This window comes from Podarcis gaigeae (genome assembly GCF_964106915.1).
Source record: "Podarcis gaigeae genome assembly, chromosome: 16".
Taxonomy (NCBI): Eukaryota; Metazoa; Chordata; class Lepidosauria; order Squamata; family Lacertidae; genus Podarcis; species Podarcis gaigeae.
In genome coordinates, this window is record NC_139693.1 from 33145481 (window position 1) to 33167439 (window position 21959).

General features: G+C 46.6%; 1 protein-coding gene across 2 annotated transcripts in view; it reads left to right on the top strand.

Moving 5' to 3' along the window:
• The window catches only part of GALNT9 (polypeptide N-acetylgalactosaminyltransferase 9), a 204495-nt gene that overhangs the window by 97375 nt on the left and 85161 nt on the right, over nucleotides 1-21959 (top strand). For both annotated transcript variants that reach the window (XM_083717305.1, XM_083717306.1), the window contains one exon: nucleotides 6701-6818. In XM_083717305.1, the coding sequence (XP_083573431.1) occupies nucleotides 6701-6818 (118 nt within the window). The remainder of the gene's footprint in view (nucleotides 1-6700; nucleotides 6819-21959) is intronic.

The following is a 21959-nucleotide window of genomic DNA, read 5'->3' on the forward strand; positions in this document are numbered from 1 at the left end:
CTCCCCACCTGTGATTCCTAGCAACAGGCATTCAGGGGCATACTGCCTTCGATAGGAAAGATAGAACATGTCTACCATAGCTAGTAGTCATTGATAGCCTGCACCATGTTTTGCAAACCCTGATGATCGGTTGATTCAAGGCCATGCACCTGCAAGGCTCAACAATCAGCTGCTAGTCGGCAGTTCTCAAGTGCTGGGACTTTGCCGGCTCCACAGTCCACCTTTCACTCTGGCTGCATTCTTAGCTGCACTACACCTGATATCATACACCATAAATGGTTTACCCAAAGCAGCCTCAGAGGCTAGATGGGGAGGCCTAATTGTCCATTGGGCTGCTTCCCTCCCCACTCACCTGCTCTGCCTATTGATGGACTGCTCTGTTGCATTCCATTATCAACACCTCCTGGAGCCATTAGTCACCTGTCTCCAGTCAGGCTCGCCTCTGCCTTGAATTTTTATCTCCTTATCCCAGCAGTAGTGGCCTGTTAAAACAACCCATACGTTTCTCGCCGATTGCTTAATGTACCATAGAACGAGGCAGGTGATGCTCCATCAAGGTGCCACACGCAAGTATTCCGCCATCTCCGCAAAGTGTGTTTTGACATTCTCTAATTTATCGAAATGAGTTTGCAGTGAAACACGCCGTCTTTCTGCCCAGCCTCTCGCAAGCTCTCCCTGCTTCAATGGCCTGAGAAAACTCAGTTGTTGTTGTTTTTTGGTGCATATTAAGTCTTTGTTGACATCTCGCCGACTCTCTTGACATCCTTTTGACTTCAGTGGTGCGAGTGTGGATTTGTGTCACTTTGATTCTAATCAGAAGTTACTTCTCTCCCCTCCTCCTCTGTAAAGACATCTGGGAAATAAAATCATACCGGTGTTTGAGCAGCAAAAGAGACAGATGGCAGGCCAATTTTCCCCCTCCTCCCGGATTGTCAGATTAGATTAAGGCATTAAGGGAGACAAGATCTGTCAGAATAGATCACACCTATGATCCATCTATTCCCACGCCCTGTCTGTCAAGAGCAAGGTGTGCTGGTTTCTTCACACTCAAGAACTAATAAAGACCAAGTATATTATCCACATTATCAGACCCTCCAAGTGCCCCTATTTCCCAGGGACAGTCCTGGATTTATAGAAACTGTCTTGGTTTCTGATTTGTTGCCAGAATGTCCCACTTTTCCTTAGGGTGTTCATATTTTCATTGGAGAAATATTGGAGGTTATCCTGCCACTGTGGGAAGATGCAAAGTCACCAATAGCACAAGGGCAACCCTAGCTCACCACTTTTGTCTTTGCCACCTTGGACAGAAGCATTCTCACTTCTCCAGAGGATCTCAAGCTGTGCTCACAGAAGAACATCTTAAAGTAATTTACACAGATTGACTTCACAATCTCTCCCCTGCCCCAGTACAACAATATTCATTTGCAGTGTAGCACTTGGAAAGCTCCAGCCCTGCCAAAACCAAAAGCCATTTCATTGTTCCAGCGTTAGATGTCCCCTTGCTGATACTCTTCTTGATAATGCTCTACACCCATAGGCCAGCCCATCAGATTATCCAAAAGCAGTTTGGCCACCATTAATCACCTTTTCCCCTTTCTCTTTCATTCTCTCGCTCCCTGTATCTGTCTTCCTCTCACTACTAGCTGGATGAGAAAGAGTGATTATAAACAAAATAGATTATGTTTGATTGATTATGGCTTGGCTGGTAGACACTTCAGACTTCCCCCTCACCCTTGACAATGCCGACTCAGACATGTTTTCCTTCACCTCTTGGGATGGGGGAGCAATTTGATCCAGATTGAACATGGGACCTTGTGAATGCAAAGCGGGTGCTGCACCACTGAGCTGCGGCCCTTCCTTGTATGCCCGGGCACCACAAATCCACCTCCATCAGGACATATTGGTAAATCCAGTGTTTTGGGGGGTTAAAAATAGGCCACAACAACAATGCCAAGGTGAGTTTGACTTGGCATTGGGTAGCCAAATTAGGGAGTGCTATGGCCCTCAGCACTGGTGGAGTGGGGGGAGCGCACCGCCCCCGGTGGCACGATCTTGGTGGGGTGCCATTGCAGCTCCCCCCCATACTGGGTGCCACACCCCCACAGGCCACCACGCCCCCAGGACACATGCCACACCCCCAGGACACATGCCACCCCCCCCAGGATGCAAGCCAGCCATGCCCTCCCCTGCTCTCCGCCCCCAAGCCAGAGCTTGAAGCTCTGCCACTGGCCCCCAGCCCCCGTGTGGATCTATGGAGAGAAACACTTCCCTGTGGATTCCTTTCATGGGATACCCCACCACCAAGGAGGGGAAAGCAGAAGCTCACAATTCCTGCTTGGCCAAAGACTAGGAACAACAACAGCTTCTTCTTCTTTATGTCATTATGTCAATAATGGTCAATAGTCAATAATGAGGCAGGCAGGCAGACACACCTTGCCAGGAAAGGCATTTTGCAAATGGGGATTATCATCCACAACTGCTGCAGCAGCAACAAGAACCCCAGCTTGCAGAATGACAGGCCTCAGCCCAGTGAATGCTGTGTTTAAGTCCCACTGAAATCAGATGAACAGGATAACCATGACTCCCAAAATGATTTAGCAAAAATGATTTAGGCTTGGCTTGGAGCAGGGGTAATGATGAGAGGGAAAATCCTTGCCAGCATGGCCAGTTGTCAGGGTTGAAAAGAGGAATGTTGTTGTTGTTTAGTCGTTTAGTCGTGTCCGACTCTTCGTGACCCCATGGACCAGAGCACGCCAGGCATGCCTGTCTTCCACTGCCTCCTGCCGTTGGTCAAACTCATTTTAGTAGCTTCGAGAACACTGTCCAACCATCTCATCCTCTGTTGTCCCCTTCACCTTGTGCCCTCCATCTTTCCCAACATCAGGGTTTTTTCCAGGGAGTCTTCTCTTCTCCTGAGGTGGCCAAAGTATTGGAGCCTCAGCTTCACAATCTGTCCTTCCAGTGAGCACTCAGGGCTTATTTCCTTCAGAATGGATTAGGTTTGATCTTCTTGCAATCCATGGGACTCTCAAGAGTCTCCTCCGGCCATGGAGTTTTCTTGGCAGGGATACTGGAGTGGCTTGCTGGTTCCTCCTCCAGGTGGATCACGTTTGGTCAAAACTCTCCACTATGACCTGTCCATCTTGGGTGCCCTGCACGGCATAGTTCATAGCTTCTTGAGTTATTCAAGTCCCTTCGTCATGGCAAGGCAGTGATCCATGAAGGGGTGAAAAGAGGGGTACTCTACCACATCTGGAGGCCACAGGTTTCTATCCCTGCCTTCCAGCCTTGGGCAGCAATTCTGTAAATACTTAGCTGTGAGTAAGTCCCATTGAATTCCTCTGAGTATTGCTGGTTTTCTTTCGTGCTCCATTTTCAAGCAGGAGCAACACCAGGCATCAGATATAAACACGCAAGATGAGCCAGATTGCAGCTTCCTTTTGTATGCATTGAAGTTTATTTCAGAACTTTGCTTGATCGTTATTATTTTTATTGTCATTAGAAGCCACAATAGACTTGGCAGGAGGATCTCTGATTCAATTTATCAGTCCTCCGTGCATTTTTTTATTATTATTAAACACAAGGCAAATTGATTAGAATGTTTGCTGCATGTTGGTAAAATATTACTTCCCTGGTAAGAAAGCTGCTGTTCTTTTCTTTCTCTCTTTCCTTCTTTTTATTTTTTAAGGCGGTAATAAAGTTCCATTAAGGGAAGTTTTACAACCGACATCTAATAAAGGAATGAATTGAATCATTGCTTGAATAAAGGGGTAATGGAGCTCTAATGCTCTCATTGTTTTTGGACCAAGGCTGGCTGTTTACAAGGGCTGTGTTGGCATTTTCGTAGTTCTCTTTTGGAGCCTCTCTCTTCAGAGTAGGGATAGAGAAGAAATTAAATTCCGTTTGAGTTCAAGGGCTGATGTACCTATGTAACTTGAGCTTTCCAAAACAATACACAAACCAAATCACAGTCAGGGTCTCAGGTAGCTATCCTCTCCTGTCACCTGCTATCTGTCTGTTCTTTTTCAAAAAAGCTAAGGATGCTAAAGATTGCACCCAGGACCTTCTATATGCAAAACATGTCGTCTTCTTCTCAGCAATGCTCTCTCCCCAAATGTAGTTTGGATTTGATATCCCGCTTTATCACTATCCAAAGGAGTCTCAAAGTGGCTAACATTCTCCTTTCCCTTCCTCCCCCACAACAAACATTCTGTGAGGTGAGTGGGGCTGAGAGACTTCAGAGAAGTGTGACTGGCCCAAGGTCACCCAGCAGCTGCATGTGGAGGAGCGGGGAATCGAACTCGGTTCACCAGATTATGAGTCCACCACTCCTAACCACTACACCACACTGGCTCACAAATGTATCAGAGTGGCTTGTATTTGGATAGAAGGAGCTGCCAGGACCTTCTAATCTAAACCATGGGTAGGCAAACCAAGGCCCAGGGGCCGGATCTGGCCCAATCGCCTTCTAAATATGGTCCATCGGTGGTCTGGGAATCAGCATGTTTTTACATGAATAGAATGTGTCCTTTTATTTAAAATGCATCTCTGGGTTATTTGTGGGGCATAGGAATTTGTACATTTCCCCCCCCTTCAAAATATAGTCCAGCCCCCCACAAGGTCTGAGGAACAGTGGACAAGCCCCCTGCTGAAAAAGTTTGCTGTCCCCTGTCCTAAACTCACTTACATTGTAGCAAGTCAATTTAACTTCCTTCTGAATAGACATGGGAAGGACTGCACTGTTTTCACATTGCAGTGGAATATAGGAAGCTGCCATCTAGCTCAGTGCCATTGTCTAAACTGGCTGGCAGCAGCTCTCTATGCAGGTTGCCTTTCCCAGCCCTGGATTGAACTTGAGACCTTCTGCTTACAAAGCAGATTATCTACTCCTGAGCCCTTTCAAATCTAGAGTTAGGTTTTTGCTGACTCACATTGACTGGGTGGGTGGGTGGGTGTTGTTAGAATTCCTGCTCCATGATTGCAGTCATGGGATTGTTGTCTTTCACATGACGGTGTATGTTTTGACCCCACAAAGTGGGAAGTGACGGAGACAGGATGTTTGTGTTACTGTGTTCCGTGAAGTGGGACTATTGTCCTTTGTTCTTTCTCTTTGCTGTCTGATGCTAGAGAGAGAGGGGAAGTCATGTTGCAGTGCTCCGTGTGTGTTTATATGTAAATTATGTAAATTATATGATGCATGGATATGAAGTTCATTTTGACATCACATGGTGTGACGTGGGTTTGTTTGAATATGCCCCTCCTTTCTTAGAGAGGGCCTTTTCTGTGGTGGCTCCCCGATTGTGGAATGCTCTCCCCAGAGAGGCTTGTTTGGCACCATCATTGTTGTTGTTGTTGTTTAGTCGTTTAGTCGTGTCCGACTCTTCGTGACCCCATGGACCAGAGCACGCCAGGCACTTCTGTCTTCCACTGCCTCCCGCAGTTTGGTCAGACTCATGTTTGTAGCTTCGAAGACACTGTCCAACCATCTCGTCCTCTGACATCCCCTTCTCCTTGTGCCCTCCATCTTTCTCAACATCAGGGTCTTTTCCAGGGAGTCTTCTCTTCTCATGAGGTGGCCAAAGTATTGGAGCCTCAGCTTCACAATCTGTCCTTCCAGTGAGCACTCAGGGCTGATTTCCTTAAGAATGGATCGGTTTGTTCTTCTTGCAGTCCATGGGACTCTCAAGAGTCTCCTCCAGCACCATAATTCAAAAGAATCAATTCTTCGGCGATCTGCCTTCTTTATGGTCCAGCTCTCCCTTCCATACATCACTACTGGGAAAACCATAGCTTTTACTATACAGACCTTTGTTGGCAAGGTGATGTCTCTACTTTTTAAGATGCTATCTAGGTTTGTCATTGCTTTCCTCCCAAGAAGCAGGCGTCTCTTAATTTCGTGGCTGCTGTCGCCATCTGTGGTGATCATGGAGCCCAAGAAAATAAAATCTCTCACTGCCTCCATTTCTTCTCCTTCTATTTGCCAGGAGGTGATGGGACCAGTGGCCATGATCTTCGTTTTTTGATGTTGAGCTTCAGACCATATTTTGCGCTCTCCTCTTTCACCCTCAACAAAAGGTTCTTTAATTCCTCCTCACTTTCTGCCATCAATGTTGTGTCATCTGCATATCTGAGGTTGTTGATATTTCTTCCGGTGATCTTAATTCCGGCTTGGGATTCATCCAGCCCAGCCTTTCGCATGATGAATTCTGCATATAAGTTAAATAAGCAGGGAGACAATATACAGCCTTGTCGTACTCCTTTCCCAATTTGGAACCAATCAGTTGTTCCATATCCAGTTCTAACTGTAGCTTCTTGTCCCACATAGAGATTTCTCAGGAGACAGATGAGGTGATCAGGCACTCCCATTTCTTTAAGAGCTTGCCATAGTTTGCTGTGGTCGACACAGTCAAAGGCACCATCATTACATGTCTTTAGAAGCCAGGCAAAAACTTTCCTCTTTACCCAGGCCCCATGGCTATTAATCAATAGCCTGTGAAAGTGTCGGGGGGAGGTAAAAACATGGTAAGAAGTATATGGTTTTATCATTGATGTTCTGTAATGTGTTTTTAATCTTGTACATCACTCTGGGATCTTTTGATAAAGGGCTGTATACAAATTGCATAAATTGTTGCTGCTATTCCAGAGGTGCATTGTTTGAACCCTTTGTCCTTCGTTTGTCCTTGTTTCCCCTCATCAACAGGACACCAGCCATGATTGGTTGTTCGTTTGTGGTGGACAGAGAGTACTTTGGTGAGATCGGCCTTCTTGACCCTGGAATGGAAGTTTATGGGGGAGAAAACATTGAACTTGGTATGAGGGTGAGTGACACATTATTGGCTTTGCGGACTGTATATCAAGTAGGGCTTGAAGAGATAAGAGCTCTCAGCTTAATGATTTAGCCTTGCTCGGACTAGGCCTTTCGGTGTTAACTCATTATTTGAGCCTGCTTGACCATTGACTGTTTCAATTGCTTTATGGTGGTGATCACAAGCACAACATGCAGCTAGGGAGTAAATGGGACTGGAGTCAGGGGGGATCAGTTCCAAATAAATCTGTCTAGAAACAGACTGTGAGACATCAGAGTAGTCATGGGTTTCAACTGAGAAAGCCAAGATCCCATTTCCTGATCACCTATAAAACTCACTTGGGCAAGTCACTATCTCTACCTTGCAATGAATGTTGTAAGGTTAGAGCAGAACAGCTCTGTGTGCTTCCCTGAGCTCCTTGGAATGATAATTAGGGACCAAACATAACAAGGAGGTGCCAGACAGAGGCTCCATGCACCTAAAATGGGAAATATAGATTGGTTCACATGATACTGCCAGAAATGGGTCAGGGGGCAGTCACTGAACAAGAGGCGAGAGCAGGAATCATCAGCTGACCTTACAACCCAGAAGTCAAAAGTCAGTAAATCCTGTTGCTGTCCAGGTAATGTCTCAGCTATTAGCAAAGAACTATTATAGTTATTTGGGGTCAAGAGGAGTTCAGTGACTAGTCTGTGTCAGCAGAGTCTTTCGGGATCTCAAGAACTGTTGCCCAAGATATGTTCACTCCTAGCTTTCCATAAGGGACGTGGGTGGCGCTGTGGGTAAAACCTCAGTGCCTAGGGCTTGCCACTTGCATGGTGGGTGGTTTGAATCCCCGCGGCGGGGTGAGCTCCCGTCTTTTGGTCCCAGCTCCTGCCCACCTGGAAGGTCGAAAGCACCCCTAAGTGCAAGTAGATAAATAGGTACCGCTTTATAGCAGGAAGGTAAACGGAGTTTCCGTGTGCTGCGCTGGTGCTGGCTCGCCACAGCAGCTTCGTCACGCTGGCCACGTGACCCGGAAGTGTCTCCGGACAGCGCTGGCCCCCGGGCCAAGTGAGATGGGCGCACAACCCTAGAGTTGGACATGACTGGCCCATACGGGCAGGGGTACCTTTACCTTTACCTTTAGCTTTTCATATGATGGCAGCCGCACAACAGCTGGCTGGAATGTCATCAACTCTATGAGACATTTTAACAGGATAAGAAGAATGGATTTGCTATCGAACCCTCTAAATTTAAGAAGGAAATAGTGAATAATAATACAAAGATAATATCAAAGATGTACCAACTCTTCCTTGACTAGGAAGTCGAGGAGGAGGAGGTTAAGGCAGTTATAATTAGATGGGCTCAAGATATTGGACACCCTAAAATGCTGAATGAGTGGGAAAACCTCTGGAAAACAACTATGAAGTTTACGGCATGTTATAACATTAAAGAAAACATGTTAAAGATGCAATATAGGTGGTATCTAACCCCATCAAAGCTCTCAAAGATGTACAAAAACATAGCAAACAACTGTTGGAAGTGTGGGGAAAGTAAAGGAGACATCTATCATATGTGGTGGACATGTGGTGGAAAGATTAGAGAATTTTGGTGCCTTGTTTTTGATGAGCTGAAAAAAATCTTTGGGTTAACCTTTCTAAAAAAGCCACTCCAGTTACTACCCAAGGAACCTCCTGGTAGCAGCTGATGGGAAAATGAAGAGGCTACCGCTGCCATCCACATTGCTTCTCCTCTGGCCCAACTCAATGAAGAAGCAGGCTGGCTGGAAGTGATGTGATGACAGTGAAGCGAGAGGATTCCCCAGATGCTCCCAGCATCTGCATAAACATCAGGATGCAGCAGCAGCAGTGAGGAAGGGTCCCTAGGCTCTAGGAACAGAGACTGGGAATGAGTCGGTCGAGGCTTTGCAGTATGAAGACAGAATGAGAAGAAAGGAAAGGAAAACGGAAAAAATACGTCATAGAACAGAAGGATTCCAATGAAGGAGGAAGTTGCAGGGAAGGATATGGAACCATGTCTGGGTTGGTAAGCACAGTGGTGAGCCAGGAAAGGGAGAGACCGAGACGGAGAAAGAAGTGCAAAGTTATAGGGAAGGAACCAATATACTACAGAAAACTGTGTGGTCTGTTGGCAGGCCACTATGAAAAAGAAGGGTATCTAAACTCAAGTGGCAAATTTCCCACCAGCGGTCTCTGACAGGAAGAGACAACCTGGGGCTCTTAAGAACCTCACGTAGCACTTTTCTGACAGCTCCTTTCTTAATGTGGAGGTGGGGGGGCTGCATTTCCTCCAGCTGAAATGAACGGGATGCTTTGCGTGCAGATGTGTGTGCAACTCTGCAGTTCTCCCCCCGGTCCTACTTGCACCCAGAGAATTACTTCCAGTTGGGCAGCTACCTTGAGGTGTGCATGACTGTAGATGCCTGGCACAGCAGCCAAAGGCTGATACATAATTAGTGAGCAAAAGCCAAGCCCTGGAGCCCTGGAAGATGCAATTGTGCTGAAACGTAGATGTTGAGCAGAGGGCTGTTCCAGAGGGACTGGTTCTGGGGTCTAGCAGCATCATAGAAACAGTTGGGGCAAATGCCTCTGGAGAATGTGGCTGGATGCATCTGACTCTCAAATTGCTGCCAGAGAGTCGGAGCAGCTAAATTTGGCGCCTGTCAGCTTTCATCCAACTCCCTGGCGTAGACCGGGCTTAGCATATTCAAGATTGCTTGCTGTGACTTTTTTTCTCAGAGCTGCTGCTAAATGTCTCCTTGAAGGTAGCAGGATGATGTATCAGTGGTCAGCACTTTTAAAGAAGTAGGCTGCGACACATTAAACCAGGCATAGGCAAATTCCAGCCCTCCAGATGTTTGGGACAATTCCCATCTTCCCTAGCTAACAGGACCAGTGGTCAGGGATGATTGGAATTGTAGTCCCAAACATCTGGAGGGCCGGAGTTTGCCTATGCCTGCATTAAAGGATAGGTTATGTTTTGGTCCTTAGGGTTGGGCAGCAGGTGGGTATGAATCCCCCAGGTTTTTTTGGGAGGGACATGGGCAGGATGCATGCTATGATGGGGTTCTACTCCCCTTTGCCACTGTTGGTGCTGCTCATCAGCTTGATAGTCTTTCTTAGCCCAATCAGTTCTACTTTCCAGAGTGCTGGTTCTCCTAGGTCTTCCAAGATAAGAGAGAGAGAAGGGACTAAAGGGCTTTTGAGATTATCACCAATGTGGTATGGACTTTGGCAGATGCCTGATACTGATGACCCCTAACAGCAATCTGGAATCAGGAGCCCTAAGTTAGGTATTGGTTGACTATAGCTAGGGAGGAGGACCTATAGCATTCAGCCTAATTTAAGTTGGCCCACAATGGTGGATTGGATGAGGGAGCTTCATAGATGTAGTTTTTGTGGGAATGTTCAGAGATGCAGGAGAAGATATATTGTTTGATTATATCCTTTCCAACTTGTGTTAACAAGTTCCACAATTTAGCAGAGTAACATTCCCCTTTTAAAACTTGTACAGCGGATGCATTTGCTCAGGCTCGTTAAAGCCTCTATAATAAGCTTCCTTTCGGTAATTCCCATTCAGTCCCTCATAAAAAGATAAGACATGACACAGTCTTCTATAAAAGTTTAAAAAGAGTTTACTCACACATTCTGTTCACAATTGAATCCCAGAAGGCAGACTTAGCTTAGAAAAGTAATATACTGTACCTGGAAACTATCCCATAAGGAGACAGCTCCTTTGTCCTCTCTTGACTGGAAGCCAAGAGAGCATCTTAGGCTAAGCAGATGTTGCTTCTTTGATGAATGTAGTCAGAGAGAAAGAGATGGTGGCCAGACCTATGCTTTTGTTACCTGCACAGGTGAGGCCACGCCCACCTCTAGCCACATGCAGAGGAAGTCTGTCCCATCTTAGGAGAAACAGGAAGTTCTGACTGGCTGGTCCAGACACCCCCTTTTATGTCCACTCTAGAGATGTTGTACTTGACTGCTCTTGTGTTTCAAATCCCACAGTTTTCATAGAAACATAGAGTTGGAAGGGACCACAAGGGCCATCTAGTCCAACCCCCTGTAATGCAGGAAACTTTTTGCCCAATGTGGGGCTTGAACCCGTGACCTTGAGATTAAGAGGATTGTGCTGTATACCAATAGTAGGGAACCTCAGTCCCCTGAGGGTCAAATGCAGCCCACCAAGCTTCTCCATGTGGCCCTCAGGTCTTTGTCCAGGATGCCGCCTGAACCTCAAAGGTTTGCCACTGGGTGAGCTGTACACCTACCCAGCAGATCCTGTCACAAGGGCAGACACTCCAAAAATCTGATGCGGAAAATGTCAGAAGCATCCCCAATTTCCTTAGTCCCATTGTGGCTGCAAACTGCAATGCTAGTATTAAAGACTAGGATGGTTTCAGTCCTGAACATGGGTGAATCCATTCCCAGTCTTGTGAGGTGAATCTGGTCTGGGATCCATTGGATTCTGAGCCAGACTCACTGGTGTAGCTTGGCAACTTTGGGCATGACTTGTATTCAACTGCTCTGCCACCTGGGTGCTGGTTCAGAGAGAGGACCCAGTTATCCTGCTTCCCCAGCTTCTGTTTCAGCCACTGTGAGGATGTGCAGTTGCTCTGCCACCCTGAAGAGCCCTACAGGCGTGTGTGGGTTGGGACTGCAACTTATTCCTTCCCTTAAACTGAAGGCTGCATTTCTCAGGTTCTCATGCAAGAATAGTTCAGAGCTACAATATCACGGGGAGTGGGGAAGAGAAAGCAAAGGCTGATAGGAGCTAAAAATTATTAGCAAATGCTTAATAATGCTTGAAAATGCCTTTACTAATTAACATTATTTTTCTGCTGAAGAGAAAACAGAAGGCTTCTGCTTGGTTTTGTTAGGTCTGATAAACCTTTGTTGAAATAATTTTAATCAACTGGAATCAGAGAATCCTGTCTAATTAATGAGACTGATTTGATTAGAATATTGCCTGGTGACCCTCCAAATCCTTTTTAAACAGTAACATTTATTTCAGATAAGCTTTTTTTGTTGTTTTCCAGCTGTCAGGACAGTCTGTGTCTGCAGGTGCATAAGGAACCATGCTCAGTAGCAGAGCACATGGCAAAGATCCCAAATTCATTCCCTGATAAAGAGCCAGTTTTAAGTTGCTAGCCCTTTGTACATTTAGTCTCATTAATTAGAAGAACATTTCTAACCTTTCTGAATACCACCTACATCGCAAAACCTGCATTTCCAGCTGAAATTAAACTGAGGAAGAAGAACCAACCAATTTGACCAATGCATGGAGGCTGAGGCTATCAGTGACCACATGAAGGCTATGTTGTGTCATATATTCTACTCAATATCGACCCAGAGCAAAACTCCAACGTATAGTTAGCAGAGTAAAACCATAAACATGTTGCAGGATTCCCCACAAAATAGACCAGAGGCAATTGCATTTCATCCGGCAGAGCTTTACTGCTACTGAAGGAAGTTGAGCATAATGGTCACAAATCCAATACATTCAGGATTGGCACTGTCCATAAGAAATCCAGTTGCACAGAGAAATGCAAACTGATGTGTTGGAGACAGTATGCCTCTGAATGCCAGTTACCGGCTATTCATCATGGGAGCATGTTGTTGTTCTCACGTCCAGCTTGCAGGCTTCCCACAGGCATCTGGTTGGCTACCATGAGAACTGCAAGCTAGACTAGATGGGCCACTAGTCTGATCCAGCAGGATTCTTCTTATGTTCTTGTGCCACTCAGTGCCAAAAGCTGCCATCACTGATTGTTGAGTGAAGGCCGGGAGTGGGGACAAGAAACCCCACTGAACATCTCTGAATACCTATTGCTGGACATACTCAAGTGGGGAGAACACTGTCGCATGTACCTGTTCTGTTCCAATCCCCCTAAGACAGTGGTTCCCAAGCTTTTTTAGTCATGCCCCACCTAAAAGGTAAAGGTAAAGGTACCCCTGCCCGTACGGGCCAGTCGTGTCCGACTCTGGGGTTGTGCACCCTTCTCACTTAAGAGGCCAGGGGCCAGCGCTGTCCAAAGACACTTCCAGGTCACGTGGCCAGCATGACAAGCTGTATCTGGCGAGCCAGCGCAGCTCACAGAAACGCTGTTTACCTTCCCGCTAGTAAGAGGTCCCTATTTACCTACTTGCACCCGGGGGTGCTTTCGAACTGCTAGGTTGGCAGGCGCTGGGACCGTAAGACGGGAGCACAGCCCACCGCGGGGATTCGAACCGCCGACCTGACGATCGGCAAGTCCTAGGCGCTGAGGTTTTACCCACAGCGCCACCCACGTCCCTTTATGCCCCACCTAAGCACCTCTAAAATCCTGATGCCCACCCCTGTGACATATAATTCTTATTATTCAAAAAGTGAATTCCTATTCACATGGAGGAAGCCTAAAAGGCCATTAACTGTTAATAACTCATTCTTGAATTGCCCCCCTTAAAAATCAAATTGCCCCCTTGTGGGGCATGTGCCCCATGTTGGGAACCATGGCCCTAAGAAGTTCCAAGGGGGCAAAACATCTGTGTGCTCCCAACTCCTTGCCCCTCTCCATCGCAAGCTGGATACATTCTACAAATAAATTTGCACATTTCGCTACCATTTGCATGATTGCTACAGGATTTGCCCACACAGGGTGGTATTCAGGCTTTACTCAGAGCCATGGAAGTGAATGAACATTACTCCATTAGGGACCATTGATTTTGGTGGGCCTGTCGTGAGTAAACGTTCGCTAAATACCACCCAAGGGATCTGAAAGTTGCTTTTGGGGACTTGGCAAGATCAGAAGCTGCCTTCTACTGAGCCACACTATTGCACTGTCTGCACTGCTTGGAAATAGATATCCAGGATTTAAGACAGGGAATGTTCCCAGCCTTCACCAGAGTTGCCAGCAATGGTGGCTGGTGCACTTTTGGACTGGTAGGGCCGGACACAGGGAGGCCCACAGTAGACAGAATCAGAGCCAATGGCAGGCATTCTAATCCTCCCTGCTGAGTTATACAAAACGGAGATGAAGGAGGTGACAGCCAGGGCCGTCTCCTGGACTGGTTATAGTAAGAAGGCAGTGTCCCATTCACTCTAATGGATCGGCTTCGAACAGTTGCCGAGATTTGGACCTGGGACACTCTACATGCGAAACATGTGCTCTGTGACTGCACCATGGCCCTTCAGTCTTTCGTGCCTGAGCTTATCCAAAGGCAAGCAGAACTGGAGAGGGTTAAAGAGACAGAAATCAATAGCTCTAACAAACTGTGGGTTATTTACTCCCCTGACTCATTAAAAATAACCAGAGTGCCTGACAAGCCTTATATAAGTCCCCTTATTAGCGGAAGCTACAGATGCCCTTGATTGTTTAGAAAAGGGAGCGTATAAACATTAAAAGCATACTTTATGATTTGACCTAATAGAAAGAGTTTATGAGCCATCTTTTTACGGTGTGGCTGTTAATCATCCTAGTAAAGTGCTCTTTCCATCAGCTGGAGTGTGCCAGCCATCAGGAGCAATGAGCTGCACTCCCCCCCCCTTTACTCCTCCTGATCTTTGGCTCCTCTCCAAGGAGGAAGGAGAAGACCAGCCCATGAGGGTCAATAAACAGTGGAACTGGCTGCACACCTGGAAGACCAGGGATCAAGGGCCCAGAGACAAAAGTAGAGTTCCAGTGAAATGATGGGGGTGCTTGAGGACATGGTGGGGAAGCTGTGATCCTCCAAAAGGAAGACGCTGTCTCTTTTCTGCACCAGCCATGTCTCTAATTAAAGGTGGGGGACCTGTGGCCCTCCAGATCTCATTGAATGCCAACTCCCCAGGGATGCCACAATATCTGGAGAGACGCAGGTTCCCCCATTTTTGTAGTAAAGCAAGCACAAGGAGCCAGGCTTGATTCTATTCATCTGAAATATACTTATACGTATGTCTGCATGAGGTGCATGTGCAAAGGGGGCTGCAGAATAGGAGAGAGCAGGAGGAGGAGGCAGCCTGGACATGAGGGTGAAGGTGAAAACGCGGGTGCAATTCAGGGCTGACAAAGAGAAGAGAGAAGTGGCTTCAGAAATGGGGTTAGGAAGGTGGAAAGTGAGTGTGGTTGTTGCATGAGGTGGGAAGGGGAACATCTGTGGGGTGAATGTGAGGGGAGTGGCAAGCAGAGTGAGCAGGGGCACAGCCCCTTGTGTGTGTATTTGTGTGTTTGTGTAGACTGGCTTGGCTTTGTTCTTGGTTTGGTTTTCCTGCTTTAGAATAAAGAGATTTCATGCTCCTTTGAACAGTCGTTGCTCTATTATTATTATCATTAGTCCCCCTTTCTGCCACCGTCTTTTATAATAGTCTCACGGTTTACCTATGCTGAATTTAAACTCTGAACTCTCCCTTTTGTTGTATTAGCTGATAACGTAGTAGTTTCTGAAAGCCTCAGCGTGCACTCAGATCAATCCCATCTATTTAAAAGAAAGGTCACTGTCTCCTATTATGTTTTAAAGGCATACAAGTCACTTCTGTGTTTGTAAAAATGTGCAGACACTTGGCCCGCATGACTAATGCACCCATCTGGCTCTTCCACAGGCTGGTGAACTGCAATGCTGGACAGCAAGCATCTCTGAATGTCACAAATCTGTATCCAAGCCCAATATAGTCTTCCCAACCATGGGACCCAGATTAGGAAGGGCTGTAGCTCAGTGATGGAGCTTCTGCTCTGCACACCAAAGGTCCCAGAATCAACTTCAGGCATCCGCTGGTAGGGCTGTCTCAAGACCCTGGACAGTTCCTGTCTGGCAGTGCAGACAATACTGAGTTCCATGGACCAATGACCTAACTCAGTATAAGTCAGTTTCCTATTTTCCTACATTGTTAGATTACAATTCCCATCATCTCTGACCATTGCTCATACTGGATGGTGCTCATGGGAGTTGTAGTTCAACAACATCTGGTGACCCATGCCTGGGAAAGACTGGCCTAAACCATTAGGAACCTCTTGCAGCCTCACCCTGTACGTTCTTGGCTCCATCCGACAATGTCCTTTGTTCTCCTTTAAAGTTGTTGTTGAAGCTGTGGCCCTCCAGACATTGTTGAATTCCACCTCCCATCAGTCCCAGCTGATGGGTGCCCTGAAATTTCTGGAGAGCCATGCATGACATTTCAAAATACAATTTCATAAGGTAGTGCAGCCTGTGGGGTAAATTGTAAGCCTTGTGTGGCCTCCAGACGTTGTTGGAATCCCAGGCAGCGTGACCAATGGTGAGGGATGATGGGAACTGAGGTTCAGAAACATCTGGAGAGCACCACTTTGGCTAACCCTATTTTAGGGGCGGACAGGCCACCACAAACCCATTTTTCCAAACATTCTTGTCTCCCTCTGACAGTTGCCTAATAAGGACCAGACATGCTCTGGCAGCTAATTACACTTGTGAGCCTAAGGATGGGGGACAAATTTGTCTTTAATTTGACCCTGCCTAATTTGCAGCTTCTTATATTTTTTTTCAAAGTACGGTGTGGCTCCAAAGTACGGAGTCTTTGTTGTTTAAGCACAAATGCTAGGCCCACAGAACTTTCTGGGTTGTCTATGGGAACACGGGATGTCAAATAGTTATCTGACCTCCCAAGAAGTGTGGCTGGGAAAGAAGCTGGCATGTAGAGACCTTTGCCTTGCTGGAAGCAGACACTGTGTTTGTACGTAAAGGCAGAAGAGGCTAGTTGTGCTGGTCCGTGGAGGGGGGTTACTGTGCGGCGTGGTCTGAGTCCGGCCCTAGGTCGAGGGTATGGAGGCTGTCCTTCAGGGGCAAAGTGAGGTCCAAAATGAGGAGTCGGGCGTGGTCAGGAACTCTGGCAGGAGAGCAGGTCAGGGTGCCGGCAGGAACAGGTTACCAACGATGTTGCTCCCACAACCTGGGACAGGGCTGGCTGGCCTTTATCTCCTCAGAGGCATAGGGCGGCTCCAGTCCACAGGTGACTCGCCTCTCCTGGCCTTAAGGCGAGCACTCCTCCTGCGAGAACTTAGCTCCCTCCGCCTCTCTGCCCTGAGCCTCTGCAGCTCCGGAGAGACTGGAGGGTTACTGGACCCAGAGGCAACCTCACCTTCCCCTGACAGGGCTGGGAGAGGAGCACCTGCAGGCAATGGGTCCTTGATCACCTCCGGAGCCAGAGCGGATTCAGCTGGTGTCTGCTGTGCAGGCTGGGATTCCTCAGGTTCAGCCTCTGAATCCGATTCCCAGGCCATCACACTAGTCCATTAGTGTAAAGAGGGCACTGCCCTACCAACCTCCGCCTGCCTCCGCCTGGCTGCCTTCTTGCTTACAACTAGGTCAGGGATGGCACTGACTGTCAATCTCCCATCTCCTCTCCTCTTTTCTCGGTTCAATCCTGTCCCCATTTCACAGAATCGCTTTCGCACTTCCTCACCATCAAAAGCAGTTTTGTGTATTTGCCAACACGTCTGGGAAAGTGTTAAAAGCAGGGAGAGAAAATATCTGAGGGGGTCCCATTTGCCTGGCCTCAGCTTCATTTAGAGGGACAGGTCTATTTAAAGTTTCCCTAGAGTGTCATGTTTTGATATGTGAAAGAGATTAATGAAAGGAGGATGAATGGAGAAGCCACGGAGGCGGATGATGTGTGCCGAGTTCTAAGCAGAGTGAACATCGCAGGCAAAGGCAGCTTAAGGTGGATTTCCCTTAAATTTTAATATAATGCAAATTTTATTATATGGTCACAAACCCCGGTGAAAGCAGAACAATTTCTGACATGCACAGAGTTGAAGTATAATGGGCTATATCTAATGTTTGCTGTTTCACAGTACAAGAGCCCTTGCACTAGTAGATGGCAGAGATTACGTGTATCTGAAGAAGTGTGCATACCAACAACAATCTTAGTTGGTCTCTAAGATGCTACTGGAAAGATCCTTTTATTATTATTATTTTATTTTGCACCAGCCATTCCTTGTTCAGGCAAGCAAGAGGTAATATCACAGTTCAAGGACACATTCCAGCCAAGCAAAAGCACTCAACTGGTGAGGAATGTACTCTGGTGAGGGACATGGTCTATGGAGAGGCCTGAGGGCCAGAGGGAAAGCCCTGAAGGGATGCATTTGGCCTGGGCATGTGGTTCCCAAAGCCTGATTGCAAAGGTTCAATCTCCAGATCTTTACCCACAAATGATATTGGGTAGCACAGCTTGGAGGACTTCACTCCGTAGACTTGGTGAGCCACTTTGACCCAGGGTAACTGTAGTAATGCTCGTCCCCAACCTCTTGCCCCTCCCTTCTCCTGTCTCTGCTCTCCGGCCAGACCAGGACGCCCAGGACAGGGTTGGCGGACGAACATACGTTTTTGCAAAACAGAACAAACAAAACCCGGTAGGGCTGCCACCACTCCCTCTGATCCAGGGGATCCAGAATCACAACCCAGGGAGAAGGTCGTGACCCGTTAGCCTGGCTGTCCCCTTCTCTACAAGCTGTATCCACAGACTTGCAGGCAGAAATTCTACGGTATAGCGTAACCAAGCGTAAGGCTAGGACTTAGCTATTCCCTTTTGGAAAGGCACACAACTAAAACAGTTTCATCTTTAAAATGTTTATTTTAAAATAACATAAGAAACATGCTAAAATAGCAGGCACATCTTTTAGAACGTTACAGGTAAGAAAACAACAAAGCTACATAGACTAACTAAGATTACATACTTACAACTCTAACACAAAGATAGGATAGTTGATGTTCTTTAAGCCTCTGCAAGTAGAAGACGATCGAAGATCTCCATTTCAAAAGATGAATAGCGGCCTATTAAGCTGGAACCATAGAGCCGGGCATCTTTGCGATTTGCAGGGCAAAGGCAGAGAGGCCAAGAGCAGAGGATTCTCTGATCTTTTATTTCCAATTCGCAACCTGCGTCGTAACTTTCAAGCCAATCATAAACTCAAATTATTTTTTGAATGCACCAATGATCGGCTTGCTAGTCTATCAATTTACCTCTTGACAGCTGGGCCAATTTGGAATTCAAACTTTTAAATCAAAGGGTTTCCTCCCTTCCGCCAGAGACACATTCCCAGGCAATTCAAGGGCAGATAACAACACTGGGAGGGGGGATGTTTACATCATTGAACTCAGGTGTTAGATCCTTCATTAATCAAGACATCCTGGGTTCTAATAAACCTTTCAGCTGAGGAGTCAGTTGTCTAGAATTTTAAAGATACACAATTCCTTTCCCAGGGTCCTTGTGGCTGATGAAACTCCCACAAGGCCTCACTCTCTTTTGCTTGGCCAAAGAATAATTTTCTAAATATTCCTACTTTACTACACCCTCCCCTCTAGAATGAAATTAAGGGTAAAGTCCCCTAATTTCATCAAAGAAAATTATTTACACACTGAGGTAGATCATCCGGTCCAGGGGGCTTTAGCAGCTTTTAAAACCATACATCACTAGCAGCACCCCCTTAATCCGATATTTACACAGTTTCATGGCACAGATTGGTACATTCTAGACAAAGTATCAGCAACAACGTTGTTTTTTCCTGCAATGTGAGTGACATTAAACTGAAAATCTTGAAGGGCCATACTCCACCTAAGCAGTTTCTGATTGGATGATTTTACCCTTTCCAACCAACACAGGGGAGAATGGTCCGTTTGAACCTCAAAGGTGTTACCCCACAGATAAGGCCGCAGTTTGGTTAGGGCCCAGACCAAAGCAAAACACTCTTTCTCTATGGTTGAATAATTTTGTTCAGCAGTGGACAACTTTTTACTTAAGTAAACCACAGGACGCCAATTCCCTTCTTCATCTTCTTGAAGCAAAACTGCTCCTAGCCCTGTTTGACTGGCATCAGTTTGCACTACAAACGGACGTCTCTGATCAGGAGCCAGCATGACTTGGGAGCTCATAAGGGCGTGCTTTAACAAATCAAAAGCCCTCTGACACTCCTCAGTCCAATTTACTTTGACTGGCAGGGATTTCTTACAAAGGTTAGTAAGAGGTGCAGCTAGAGTTGAGAAGTGATTAACGAAGCGTCGGTAGTAATTAACCAACCCTATAAAAGACTGTACATCCTTTTTCACGATGGGGCGAGGCCAATCTTGAATACACTGCACCTTGGCCTCTAAGGTCTTGATGTTTCCCGACCCCACTCTAAATCCCAAATACACCACTTCTCCTTGGGCAAACTGACATTTAGATATTTTAACAGTCAGGTTTGCCTCCTGCAACCGGGCCAAAACTCTCTGCACATGTTTAAGATGTTCTGGCCATGTCTCAGAAAATATTGCCAGGTCATCCAAATAAGCACAGCAAAACTCATTTAGGTCATGAATCAAGGAATTAATTAGCCGTTGGAAGGCTGCGGGAGCATTTCGCAATCCAAACGGCAACACTTTGAACTGGTACAAGCCTACATGAGTGACAAAGGCAGACTTCTCAGAAGCTTCTGGGGACAGCGGGATTTGCCAATAACCTTTCGTCAAATCCATGACTGTGATGAATTTCGCCCGTCCCAGCTTCTCAATCAATGTGTCAATTCTAGGCAAAGGAAACACATCAGGAACAGTGACTAAATTAATTTTCCGATAGTCCACGCAAAAACGAATGGATCCGTCGGGTTTTGGAACCAGCACTATGGGCGAAGCCCAAGCACTTTTACTAGGTTCTATAACTCCCAACTCCAGCATTTCTTTCAGCTCAGTTTCAATATTCTGCGCATGTGCCTCACCGACCCGATAAGGACATGAGGAAATAGGGGGGGCGTCCCCCGTGACAAAATGATGCTGAGCCAGATGAGTCTTACCAGGTTTGGTGCTGAAAGTGTTGCTATAGGGTTGCAGTGCCTCATAAAGCTCTTTAGCCTGAGTCTCACTTAAACTCGGCAACTGCAATACATCAGAAATGCTTCCAGCCTGTTTGTACTCAGTTAAAAGATCCACAGGCGAAGCAGGCACCTCTTCCTGACTACGCGTAATGGCCAGTACAGAGATCTTTTGTTCAACACATTCTTTCAAGGAATTAACATGATACTCGCGAGCAGTAGGGTGCAATTCCTTGCAACTTACAAGGTAACGCACAGGACTCAGCCTTGCTTCCACAACACCAGGACCTTGCCATTTCACATCTAACTTGTGGGGGCGAGACGGTCTTAAAATCCATACTTGATCTCCCACCTCAAACTGTTTGCACACCGCTCTGGCATCATGTACTCTTTTTTGTTCTAATCGGGCATTCTCTAAATTCTCTTTGGCCAATTGCCAAACGTCGGCTAGAGTTCCTTTTAGTTGAGCAAAGTACTCACTGACAGAAGGCAGTTTTATCTCTTCCTCTGAACCTTCCCACTCTTTTCGAAGCATTGAGAGGGGGGTATTCAGAAGCCTTCCAAAAATTAGCTGGTTAGGTGCAAACCCAAGGCTTCTTTGATGGGCATCATTGTAAGCAGCCACCACCAAAGGCAAATCTTGGTCCCAACTGGAACCATGGGCCAGGGCATACTTGCGCAGCATTTGAACCAAGGTCTTTTGCACTCTTTCCACCAACCCATTTCCTTGATGTTGATAAGCAATAGAGGTATGATGGCGCACCTCAGACAAACGCAAAACCTCTTGGGTGACCTTAGCCATAAAATTAGTTCCCAAATCGCTCACCAAAACCTTAGGAATTCCTAGGGAACAAAAGGCAGAAATTAAAGCCTTAACCAGACTATTAGCAGAGGTATTGGTCAAACTTGTGGCATACACATAACGAGAGGCATAATCAATGATCACACATAGATACTGCTTTCCTGAGCGGGTTTTTGGTAAGGGGCCCACTAGATCAATTCCCCATTTTTCCAAAACATTTGCTTCTAAGGGGACACTCTGTAACTCATTGGGCAAGTTATCACGGTCATTCCCCACCTTCTGGCAAATCACACAAGAACGTACAAATGCTTTAGTTGTTTGATACACCTCAGGCCAGTAAAAATAACGAGTAAGTCTTTCTAAAGTCTTTTGCAGTCCCATATGACCTGCTAAGCCGTCTTCATGGGCTAAGCTAAGAACAGTAGATCGCTTCTTCTCTGGAACCACTAGCTGCAAAACAAAATCCTTGTCTTTCACCTTTTTTGGTACAAATTGCCGATACAAAAGTCCCTTTTTATACACAAATTGGGCCTTCTTTGATCCTCGAAGAGGGGCTCCAACCGCCTCCCGACATCCC